This window comes from Phaethon lepturus, unplaced genomic scaffold (assembly GCF_000687285.1).
Source record: "Phaethon lepturus isolate BGI_N335 unplaced genomic scaffold, ASM68728v1 scaffold16269, whole genome shotgun sequence".
Classification (NCBI taxonomy): domain Eukaryota; kingdom Metazoa; phylum Chordata; class Aves; order Phaethontiformes; family Phaethontidae; genus Phaethon; species Phaethon lepturus.
The window spans coordinates 10393-23260 of NW_010561392.1; the positions used below are offsets into that span (position 1 = coordinate 10393).

General features: G+C 37.5%; 1 protein-coding gene across 1 annotated transcript in view; it reads left to right on the forward strand.

Annotated features, from left to right (window-relative positions):
- MPP3 (membrane protein, palmitoylated 3 (MAGUK p55 subfamily member 3)) overlaps positions 1-11801 on the forward strand; it is a 20335-nt gene extending 8534 nt beyond the window's left edge. The window contains exons 9-18 of the mRNA XM_010294000.1: positions 873-1069; positions 2848-2912; positions 4091-4111; positions 5837-5878; positions 6285-6449; positions 7142-7222; positions 8571-8664; positions 9412-9520; positions 10397-10519; positions 11478-11801. Of these exons, the coding sequence (XP_010292302.1) occupies positions 873-1069; positions 2848-2912; positions 4091-4111; positions 5837-5878; positions 6285-6449; positions 7142-7222; positions 8571-8664; positions 9412-9520; positions 10397-10519; positions 11478-11657 (1077 nt within the window). The 3' untranslated portion in view covers positions 11658-11801. The remainder of the gene's footprint in view (positions 1-872; positions 1070-2847; positions 2913-4090; positions 4112-5836; positions 5879-6284; positions 6450-7141; positions 7223-8570; positions 8665-9411; positions 9521-10396; positions 10520-11477) is intronic.
- The last annotated feature ends 1067 nt before the right edge of the window (positions 11802-12868 follow it).

Genomic DNA, 12868 nt, shown 5'->3' on the forward strand with positions numbered 1-12868 from the left:
GAGTGTCACAGACCCATAATTGAACTAAAAAGATAGTAGAGCAGTTTCTTCTTGTAAAATGCAGTGGTGCCCTTTTAATCAGTAGAACTACTTAGATGACTTCTCTTTTTCATCATCTTGGCACATGTTCTTTCATAGCATTTCTGAAATCCGACCTCTTGTTTTTGTTCATGTAATTAAAATTGGAGTTCCTGCCAGTCTCCTCTTACCATGACAGCTGCTATCTGGCCATTGTCTCTGGGCATTTTGCCACTTGTTTGAGTCAAAACAGACCTATGTGCAAACAGCTGCATTCATCATTTGACCCCATTAGCCCACTGCAAATATCAACATGTCTCTCTGAGTGCTTCATTTGCCCCCGTTCATCAGCAATGACTTACCTCTATCTCTGCTTCCCTGCTCTCGGTTGCCAAATTTTTCCTTGAAGCCCCACAAATCACTTTAAATAGTGGTAAGATACAAATCCAAAGTTGAATAGTAGATTTTGATGGATTAGAAGAACATTTTATGGACAGTCTTTATAATCAGGCAACTAAATCCTGTTTTACTGTTTTCTCCCTCTCCTTCATTTTTTTTCTTTGTTACACTTTGTACTTACGTAGACTGTGTTTCCTGGGACTTCGAGTTTCGTGTTCCACAATGTCTATATTTAATGACTGTGTATGTGCTTGAAAGATAGTTTATTTTTCTGCCAAAGTAAGTCAAAATACAGATGCAGCTTGCTAGGTTTCAGTATTTTTGAGTACTGTAAGGCATAAAGGAGAGATGAAGTGTATATATAGTGAGCAGTGTAAGCATTGGGGAAGCCTTTTAAAGGTAGTCTGAAATTCCAAATAGGACAAGAAGAAAGGATGTGTTACTTTCTTTTAAAGGTGTTCATGAGGGCGCTTTTCTGCTACAATCCCAAAGAAGACAGAGCGATTCCCTGCCAGGAGGCTGGGCTGCCATTTAAGAGACGACACATCCTAGAAGTTGTAAGCCAAGATGATCCCACATGGTGGCAAGCAAAGCGTGTTGGAGATACAAACCTCAGAGCAGGCTTGATCCCCTCAAAACAGTTCCAAGAAAGGTTTGTCAATGAAGATTACAGAATTTTTTTCACACATACAGTGTCACACTGATTTTATGATGCTTTTTTTCACAGTAAATGAAGGGCAGAGATCATACCAGATGCTTAGAGGAAAGTGTTGAAAAGCTTCATCTTCTTGAATTATATAATAAAGTTCCTAGCTTTCCTTGGCTAGTTTGCCATTGACTTATGTTTTGTAGCATGAGGACAGAAACACTTGCTAAACAAACGTGTATGAAATTAAATGTGGAATATCAGTTTCTTGACCTCTCTTGGCTTATGGAGACACTGGATTTCAGACTTGTACTTCCATAGTATAAGAGGAAATGCTGATTTATTGTAACAATTTTGAATTTATGCATGTAGTATTAGTAGTAGTAAAAAAAGCATACCTGATCTCTCTTCTGGCTTCTAAGACAGTATTTAGCTTGGATCTGGATACTTTCTAGAACTTGAAGTTTCTCTCTTTTTACAGCAAGATATCTGTATATTCTAAAGTAAAAGTATCCCTCAAGTCTTGTATTTACAGTACGAAAGTCTTATGTTTAAGAAGGAATCTGATTTAGGCCACTGGTTTCATTGTGTGATTCTTAAAGTACTGGATGTGTCATCTTTGGATTGTAGGTGTTACAAAGGTGAGGTATCTATGAATTAAGCAGGTCTGATTCTATCGCTGGCCTCTTAAGATTTTCATAAGGTTTCTAATAAAGGACTTTGTTCCACTATACGAATGCTCCTTTGAAATACTAGGCAGACTGCCTGAACAGCTCTATCTCTCTTTGTGTGCATGCATATGTATCAACAGATGCTGCTGCACTGCAGTCTGCTTTTCTTTTCAGATGTAAACTACATTTCAATGTATGCAAGGATATAGAAATTGCCTCGCTGATTGTTAAACCCCGAGTGACTCTGTAAATGCCTGAGCATTTTCTTTAGTCTGTTACAAACGTTGGTCTGTTGAAAAAAAAAAAACACTTGGGAAGAAAATGTAGTTTCCTTTACCAACAGTGAGAGGTTTCTTGGGGGTTGGATTTTTGTTTGCTTTGTTTGGTTTTTTTGGTATTGGGTTTTTGGGGTGGCAGAGGTGGGTTTGTTGGAGCAAATTGAAGACCTGGAGATAGGGAATTGAGCTTTGGTTCATGATTTTAACACTTCAGATAATCTCACTTGATACCCTGTTCTTCAAAAACCCTTGTTTTCACACAAGCTTGGTTTGTTTACTAGTAAATAGCAGAGAATTCCAAACTGATCTGGAAGGCAATAGATAATTTCTGAGTATGCATAGCTGTAGTGGTCATTTTGAACAAAGGTTATCTACTGTTGAGTTCTCTTTGAGGTGGTTAGTTTAGGATTGTGGCAGACAGGAATTCTGTCCATCCTTTGTAAAAATGGCAAATAGATGTTGGATTCTCAGCAGAGGAATGGAATAGAATAGAATGGAGTAGTTGTTTTCTTACTCTTTCAAAAAAGATTGGGTGGGGAAAAGGAAATAGAAAAAAAATGACATTGATAAAAGTAACATGCTATTGATTTCTGTGCTCAGATGTATGAAAGCCTAAAATGTTTTAGAATCTTCTCTCTGTCACTTACCAGTAGCAATCTGGGACCATCATAGTTTTAAAGAAAAAGTCTTTTAAAATGTTGAATCAGAGACGTTCTATATTTTTCAAGGAAAAGCACTATTTCATTCTTTATTTTCAATGCTATACGTATAACATGCTGTAAATTCTTTATAATTCTGAGCTTACATGGCTAAAGTACAGTTATTTTCTATTTAGACGATTGACTTACAGAAGGACAATCGGCACTCTGCAGAATCCCGGAACTGTGAAGAAACCATTATGTGAGTCTGTTCTGTTCCTTCAGCAATGTCTTAGTTGATACCAACTTCTCAGTATTTCTCTGTTACTTCAGTAATGATGTGTTTGAATATATTTTGTGTGATCTGTCATTGATTGATTTGCATGGATACAAGCTGCCACACAAGAGGATATGGGTTTGAGCTTTATCTAGTGTTGCTGGTGCCTAGTGTTTTCAAAAAAACACGGCTGTCCATCTCATCCTACTTTCAAGAACATGAGGCCTTACATATTGTTTGCATGCTTTAAAATTTGCTAGTGTTCACACTTTTTCTGTGATGTGAAACTTGAGAGCTGCAAAAGTAACCCAATGCACACTTCTTGAAATTCTTACATAAGCGCATGAAATTACTCTAAGCTCGTATGAAAATAAACTGTAGCTTTAAGGAGGATAAAAATCATTAGAGCTGGCAATACCATCTGCATTTCAGAGCTGCTCTTAAGTAGACTTTAAAGTGATTCTTGTTTACAGCTCTGAAGCCTCTGTCAGTGAATTATTCACACAAAAACTGCTACTTGTGATGAAATTGCTAGTTAGTGATGACAAGCAGAAGACATTCTGTATTATACCAGAAATTAATGTTCCTGTTGCTCTTGGGTGCTTCAGCACAGCTATTATTGATGTGTGGGGCAGCCCTGTGACTGTGTGAAACTAGACATTGTGCTAGGAGTGCCGCCCTCATGTAGACTAGGAATCTGGAAATTGTCCACCTTCAGTGATATAAGTGAACTTCTGGCCTGTGGTGCATGGCACAGCTCACGAAGAGATACAGGTATGGAGATACAGGCACTCTTATGCTACAAAGAGGAGGGAGGATGCTTAACCAAATTATAAAATAGCATTACTGATTTAAATGAACCTTTTCCAAATTAGTTTTGTTACATTCAGTGTTAGGAGGCATGTAATGAGGATTGCTACTTAGGCTTTGTGTCAGACGTTCTCACGACAATTAAGCTGATAACTAGTTATACTACTAAATTTTAGCCAAAAAGTCTTTAATCAGTTGGTAAGGGTACATTACTGCATTTTTCTTTTTAAGATAGAAAAGTCTGTTAAGCATATCAGACCAGAATAACTTTCCTTTCCGTTCCCTCTAATTTTACTCAATCATTTGCCAGTCTTTTAATATCATACCAACTCTGCCTTTCATGCTAACTACAGATGATCAGTCTTCTGATAAAGGTAGGTACTCTCCTAACTCATAGGCTGTCTGAATATAAACAACCAATGCATTTTCTAAAATACCTGCTAAGCCCCCAGGAAAAGGGCATAGTAGATCTAGCTTGTTCCTACAGCAGTGTCTTATTTAAGTTGTTATTTAATTTAATTTGGATTGGTTACTTAGGTAATGATAACTTCCAAATTTACTCCCTGATTCAAGAGATTTGTGTCTTCTGATGTGCATTTACATGTTCTGTAGGTTTCAGAATAAAATTGATAGAGCTGCAAATTAAATGCAGTCTTTATAGCTGGTATTTTTTTTTAAATAATGAAATATTTGGGTTTAACATTTTAGTGCACCTGCATCAATCCAAATTTATTTTTCTTCACTGTTCATTTGGACTGTTTTCTGTGTTATTTTCATTATGAGCCACTGTGTCATTATAAGCAACTGTGGTGGGCTCACGCAGTTTATACGTCACTATCACACACCTTTCCAAATATCAGGTATTTTCGGTTTAGTTATGCATGCTGTGATTTTTATTTTTCACATTACACTTGCTTCTTGAGAATAATATTCCAACTATTGGTATTCCATCAACTTTGGTGAAAGTACTAATCATATTCTATAATTAGCTCACCGTGACTGGTATACCCTGTTGAAGCGCGAGTGTGAAACTAGAGCCTACCTGCAACAACAGAAAATAGCTGTGACCATAGCTATGGATAGGCGTATGTTGCTACTAGTATCTTCTGTTAATGTAGGCATAAGTACACATTTGCATTACTTGATTACATATCTGCATGCAATTATTCGTCAAAAACCAAAGCTCTTTCTCTGAATTGGCACATTTTATTAAAAGCTTAAGCTGTGTCTATTTTTGCCTATGGGTGGTCTTGTCCCAGAACCATACACCACCTCCTTCAAATGAGAAGAGTTCTGTAGATATTGCAGGGCACAGGTGCCTAAATTTTAACAAGTCAGGTAGCCCTCTTTCAGGAAGTATGAGAACTCGGTATTTATTTTAGGATTGCAGTATAGTGTTTTGCAGCTAAGTATCTTGGTTTTATTTTGAATACTTTTAGGGGCCTTTGGGATGGTCATAGTTTGAGGAGGCATAGGTTGGCTTTTTTAACATAAATTTGCATATTATTTTAGATATATGCATGTGACAAAAGCGTCAAATCTTTACCTTTTTAATAATGATAATTTAGCTTAGTCAAAATGAAGGTGTTTAGAGCTCGTATTTCAGTCAACTCCAATTCCCTTTTTTCAAGCCCAAATGATATTGAAATGTCAGGAAAGGCAATATTCTTACACAATACCCACTTATAAAGTCACACATTTTAAAAAAAGAGCTCTGTATTTGTGGAGTCTTCCCCCCACCCAGGTCTGAATATTATACTTTCAGCAGCAGCACTGATCAAATGTAATGAATGCTGAAGAGCATAAATTCTGTGAACCATAAATACCGAGATGTAAAATTCTCTTGTGCAATATCGACATCAAGAATTTGTTTCAATGTAAACCACTAGGCAAGGCAAATCATTTTTTGTATCATTAATATTTGTGTTAGAACTAAGTGTGTGCATATAATGCAGGATATAAAACTTCTCCTTCCCTTACCAGTAAGCCGGACTTGTATCGCAAGCACTGTTTAAAGTATTTCCCTCCTCCCCTCTCACTTTCCTCTCCCCTGTGCCCTCACCTACCCCATCCCACCCCCCCGACTTTTTAATTTACAGAGGACTGTGACTGCGAAGGATATTTCAACGGACAGTACATAGGTGAGAAACCAAAATCTGTTTCCTAACATCCTTCCCCCCGCAACAAACACACACCCTCAAAAAACACCATGAAAAGAAGAAAGACTAGCTTATTTACCTTAGAATTAATTTTCCCTATATTCATAAACTAGATTATCTCTGTGTAGAGGCATAATTGGACTTTGGCATAGCCAACACTTGGCAACTCAAGGTGATATGAGGGGTTTTTAGTCAGATTGGGTGCTTGGTTTCTACCCGATATGCAAATTTTTCATCTATAAGATTAGCATATGTGCACTGATTTGATTATTTAAAAAAATTGTGAGAGTAACTCATATTCAAAGACAGAGTAACTTCTAGCTGAGTAAGCTTGAAAGTTGAGGGAAGTGGAGACATGGTTTAATATATCTTTTGTTTTCTTCTACAGCTGGCTTACGCAGGAGCTTTAGATTGAGTCGTAAAGAGAAGGAGAACAATCTGAGTGAAGGCAAGCAAGCAGAGCAGGCAGACACAGCAGAGTTCCTAACATACGAAGAAGTCACAAAATATCAGCATCATCCTGGTGAACAGCAGAGGCTGGTAGTTTTGATTGGTAAGATACACAATTGGTTCAAAATTTTTCACTTATCTCCTTCTTCCCTTATCACCTGCACTCCAAGAGGCTTCCTTTAGGTGTTTGGTGTTGGTTTTTGTGGTTCTTGTGGGGTTTTTGAAAGGCTTTTCTGGTTTTGGTCAGAAGTTGTTTTCTTCTTTTAAATGACATTTAAAAAATAAGACAAAACAAAAAAAAAACCCAACCCACCCCTTCTTAAAATAATAATGCAGGACCATTTCTCATTTTTGTGATTCGCTTTGCATTGGTTCTCACTCAAACATGTGCATACTTACGTTGTCAGAGCAATTGATGGAAAGATAGATGTTAGAATTACCTAACAAACAAAATTTTGCATGCAATTTTAATTCAGTGTGCTTAACAGCTTTGTGTTAGGCGAGTTTCCCAGAATGTCACAGAAACAAGGGTATCTATCTCATATAACTGACTGCTAAGATTACACATTTTCTGACTTAGTGACTGACAAATGCTTGTCCAACAGCTGTTCAAAGGATTCAGTTTGTTCCTGATGATGTTCTTCAAAGGGGAATGTGGTGGGTCGTGAGGTCTCTCATGTACAGGTTTCTTCGAGCATGCTCCTGTATCTTATTATTTGTGTGAAATTAGTATTATTTACTCTCTGCAGTACGTCATTCCACACACAAATCTGTCAGTCATTTCTATTTTATTAGGTTGTTTGGGGGCCAAATTAAGTGAGCTCAAGCAGAAGGTTGTGTCAGAGAACCCACAGGAGTATGGTGTTGCAGTTCCACGTGAGTAAAATTTACTGATTTTTGTGCATCGCTACTTTATTCTGTAAATGCTGTCTAATAGTGTAGTACTAGCTGCATTGATGAATGGTAATTTGTGTTCTGACTATTGATTATATGCATATTTCAGAAGTACTTCAAATTATTTTTCTCATTTAATATACTGTGTTTGCCCTTAATAGCTGAATAGATCACTGCATAACTTGGCACATATACACTTTGGCATTCTGTCAACTCAGCTGATTAAAAGAATGAGAAACTGAGTACAGGAAGAAAAAATAAGATTGTAAATTGCAAAAAGAACTAGCGTGAAAAAACAGTATCTTAAGATTCAGCCAAAACATTATGTGTGTTTAAAAGAGGATGATTTTTCTTCAGAGTATCATACCAGCCAAAGTTTAAAATAAATTAGATATATTAATAAATAAAAAAGTAGACAGCAATAAACCAAGTCAAAATTTTTACAAGACTTTAAATTGCTGATTAGTATATCTAGACTGCTCAAACAAGCCAGTCACAGAGATAGAGAAATTAGTGATTCTGCTGCATGGGTTTGTGGCTGGAGTTACACTGAAAATTTTTTCAGGATTACTAAAAAAAGAAGACAAAAAAAAATCCATCAATATTTGTATTTCCCAACAAGCTGATTTTGCAAACCAAAAAATTAACATTGAGGGCACTGTTTATATGCTATTTAAGACTTTCAATAAACCTCTGTCAGACAGGCATTTAATTAGTTAGCAGTAGAACTCATGGGTAATTTTTACTTGAATTTAAACACATACACAAAAAAATAGCAGACCACTTCTGTGGCCAGGCATACATTTGTAAAATGATCACCAAAGTTTCTCCCACAGTAGTAACAATTATTAAAAGAAATTATGACATCAAAGGTAAGGGTACACACATGATTACATAAGTTTTACAGTAGCATGGGAAAACATCCAGGGATATTCTTTAAATTCAGAGACAACGTAATAGGACTTGTATTTCTTATTTTTAATTTTCAAAGAAAATGAGAGTCCAGTTCTCCGAACAGTTAAGAGATACTGTTTTCCGTAAGATACACTCTACTGCTTCTACCAGGTGTAAGAAGTGTGCCTTCTAATTTTTGTGTTAGTTATAGCACACTTGGGGGAAAAAGGCAACTTCATTTTTGGTCTTACAATTTTTGAGATTGAGTTTAAAACAAAATTATGATGTTTGATTTATATTTTATATTATTATTTAAGTTGCCAGTGTTTAACTATCTTGTTTGAGGTCATGAAAACATGACTGGAACTAAACAAGAAAATATAGTTGTTTGCAAAGGCTGATCTGTTTCCTGTGTCTTGCTTCCATTCTCTTGCAGATACAACCAGGTCAAAGAAAAGTCATGAGAAAGAGGGAGTAGAATACAATTTTGTCTCTAAGCAATCATTTGAGACAGATGTGCAGCAAAACAAGTAAGTTAATTTTAAAATACTGGCATAATTGTATTTCAAAAACATTGCTAGTTAAATCTTACATCATATGAATACCAAAATCAGGTGTAAAGTTGGACGAGCTGTATTAGAAGGGTTCAGCTTTCCAAATGAAAAGCTCTTCATTCAGTCTGGACTGTTAGCATGAACTCAGAAATTTAGTGAGAAGCAATTTAGAAAAAACATAGGACCAGTAGGAGGATCGTAAGTTAGTACGTTAAGTTAAGGCTCCGTATCGCAAGTAGTACGATTGGCCAGAATTTAATCTAGTGAAAGTAACAGATAGTTAGTTTGGCCTACTTATTCTACATTTTAAATTTTATTCACTTTAAAGTGCGTCATAGACAGAATCCATGGATGTAAAGGACTTTTTCTGTAAGATTGTGTTTCCTGAAAGTACGGATTTTCGCCTGGTCTCCCAGAAGGTGAAAGAATTGGGAGTCCATTTCTTGCTAGCTTTGCTCTACTTTCTGTGAAAAGCATCCTGTTTCTTCTATCAGGCTTGCTCCTTATTTGTTGGTAGTGCTGATTAGCTATTAGTGACATGTGAAGATGACTATTGCTACTAAGCAACCAGAAGGGGGGGAAAAAAAAAATCAGAAAGAAGAAACCCTTCCCTCCCTCCTCCCCTACCCCATTTGACTACTGTGACTTCAGGAAACAGTCAGCAAATGTTGCAAGTTAGATACCCTTTGTGGATGGCATTTAAAACTCTCTTGATTTTTTTAGATTTGTGGAACATGGAGAATACAAAGAAAATCTGTATGGTACAAGTCTTGAGGCAATCCGGTCTGTGATGGCCAAAAAGAAGGTTTGTTTGGTGGATATGGTACCTGAGGTAAGTTCTGCAGCTTATTTTAAAAGAAAGCAAGTATTTCTTATTAGGCTGCCAGCATAAGTAACTGATGCTTATACCATTTGTGGCTACTTGCTCTGCAAAGAACAATGATGCCCTCAGAACTTACATTTCTAACAGGTGGTCTGACCACTAGCAAAGAGGAACAGAACAGGGCTCTTTAGAAAGCAGTGCAGTGTTTACAGTTCCTAGATGTCACTTTATCAGTTCTCACTGTGGGATTTCTCCCTTGCTGTGGGAGAAATGTGCATCACTGTCCTAGCCTGTTCAAGTCTTAGAGAGAATACTTAGATGGTTGGTTTGGGTTGGGTTTTTCATTCTTGTTCATCCCTGTTGCCTCTGAAGCATTACTAGTCGTGTAACCAATGCCAGTACGCTCTCAGTCCCACTGTGCTGGGAGTTAATCTTTGAAATTTTGATTCAGATTTTGTAACTGGGCTAGGAAGAGACTTGTAATACTACCTCAGATGAATTCCAGGTTTAAAATTTCCAGTGTTTGACCTCTTAAGCAAAGCAAATTGTAACTGGCCTGTCAAGTCAATTTTTTTTTTTTTTTTTGTACTTTGCTCAGTATCTTTTGCCAGATCCTTGTTCCTGGTATCGCAAGGCATAGCAAGGCAGGTCTGCAGTTGAAACATGTTCCAGGAAGCTCAGGTATTCTTGTAAGCTAGCCGGGACACTGACATTAACCTTTTTTTCTGAGGAGCAAAAGGTTACCGTGGTCAGATGTATAGTACACAGGACTTCACACCACAGTGTATACTAGTGAAACTGTTGAATGCAGCTCGAGTACATCATTGACACATAGCACACCAAAAAAATTTTTTAAATGGTGTAACAAAAGACATCTGTTCGCAGGCGGTAAAGCACTTGAGGACTCCTGAGTTTAAGCCTTATGTTATCTTTGTGAAGCCTCTCATTCCAGAAAAGAAAAAATGTGTCCTAAAATCTCCCATGTCAGAAGAAATCTCAGCCCCCCTTGTAAGTATTCTAATGTTAATCTCTTCTTATTAGATGTGAAAGAAGTATTTGGGCTAGCATTTCTATGATATGGAAGAGTTCCCCTTCCATGACAGTGAGAGTCAGAATGGGGCACTAAGTGGGTCCTGTGCACATACAGCCTTTCAGCTGGAACTTTAGAATGAGATCTTTGACTCCCTTAAAACTTGACTATGTAAGTAATGTGCACTTCGCTTCATCTTGCATGTAGATCTGTGTACATCGGTCAAGGCTGCAGCACGGGAAGCTGCTACTGAACTCAGATAAACTAATAATCATTTTACATTTCTGAGCAGTCCCATGAAATGGTAAGGGTAGCCACCTAGTCCTGATACCTCCAGAGTGACATCCACCCAGGCTGTTAGTGCATGGACACACAAAATGCAGCATGTGGATGTCTTGCAAGGATCAAACCTAGTCCAACTGCAAACTGGCGACACGTAAATGTGAACAGAAATACTGAGAGTGCCGTAATGTCATTAGGTTGGGTAACCTGAGCTTGAATTCATAGCTAACAGAACTTAGTTCACTGGGTAATAATTTTAAGGGCTTACATGAAAACTTAAACTTGGGCACAGTGGGTCCAGCAGTCCTTTTCAACTTTTAAGGAGTATGAATTTCAGGTGTTAGGTTAGGCAGTGACTCTAACTTCATAACATGCAGCGTCACCATCCTCTGTCCCTCCTGTAACATGTTTTTTCCGCCTCCCTATCACCTCCTGAATTCTTGAAACAGCCTTCCAAATTTCAGCTGTACCATACCCCTCCTTGATCTCAACTGTAATATCTTACATTACATAACCTTTCCTAATGGTAGCAGCTCATTTCATTTCCTTTCAAAGTAATGACTAATTACTTTAAAGTGCTAATATACTTTAAAATGCTCGTAATTAAAAAGATATGCAGTAAATTTCATACCATCTTCTAATGTTGATCAGCAGGATGAAGAACAGCAGGAAATTATTAATTCAGCAGCATTCATTGAAGAGCAGTATGGCCATTTAATTGACACTGTACTGGTGAAAGAAGATCTCCAGAGTGCATGTAATCAGCTGAAAACTGTGTTAGAAAAACTAAACAAGGATTCATTTTGGGTGCCAGTCAGCTGGGTTAGGTCATAGCTTGTTATAATCTGTTTAAGGGAAATATTGTATAAAAGTGTAAATACATGGATTAGAAAAGGGAAATATGTCACACTAACTTCAACATTGCTGGTCTATCTAGAAGGTAATGCATAAAGACTGTATGAGGAAAAACTAGAAGTCAGCTTCTGACAAAATCTCAAATAGCATAGCTGTCATTTAAGAGTGAAGACTCAGACTAAACAGATCAGTGAAAGACTGGAGTGACTTCTAGACTGTAGATGATAGTACATTTTGTACAGTTAAGTTTCACAGAGGGTCCCACACTTCCAAAGCATTTAAGTAGTGTTAAGACACAAATCAGCTGGAATTTTCATCCTTTGGCCACAAATTTTGTGGCTAGAGCTAAGGCATCTGAACAAGCTACATTTCAGGAACCAGTCTGCCTACAGATGAAGCAGAATGATAGAGATGATCCTGGGAGGGATGTCCTTTGGAGAATGCTTACACCCTTGTCAGTTACTCGAAAGTTCAACTGGCTGACAGGGCAGCAAAACATGTTTCCCTTCACTCAGGATCATGAGTTGCAAATCCTTTCCGATGATGCAGTAGGCCAGTTGTAGATGTTTCAGTGGCTGAGAGATGGGTTTTTTCCTCAACGTTTATCCCACATGTCCCAGTGCTTCCACATTGCCTTGCACAGGTATGGTCAGTCTGCTCATTAATAGCTTATGCCCACTGCCCCAGTCTCTCTCTGCTGATGCAGGACAAATGTTGAACACACCCATGTGACTAGACAGTTGATAAACCAGAGACATTTTTTAGTCTACATTAACATAACTGCACATGATTTAAAACAGGACTTAAGGAGCATATTTTCTACAAGACAGCTTTGCAAATGCTACTGGATGGGATACCACCTTGACATCGACATAGTAGCTCTGAAAAGGGTACTAAAAGGAGCAGGCTGAAGTACCAAGTAGCTGAGCTACAGGTCCAAATCATCATCCTTCCAGCGTTTTCAACTACCTTTGTTCCAAGTTGGGTAAAGGCTTCCAGAGCATCTAACTAGCTACATCAAGTCCTGAAGAAGAAACATTAACTGTTAGAGGACTTCATATGCATTTCAGGAGATTTTAATATGTGGTATCTTTGGATGGGTGTTAATAAGAAATGGCAGAGAAATTATTTTTGAAGCACCTATGCTTTATAATGATTTTGAAAAAATTGAGTAGTGTACAGGTGCATGT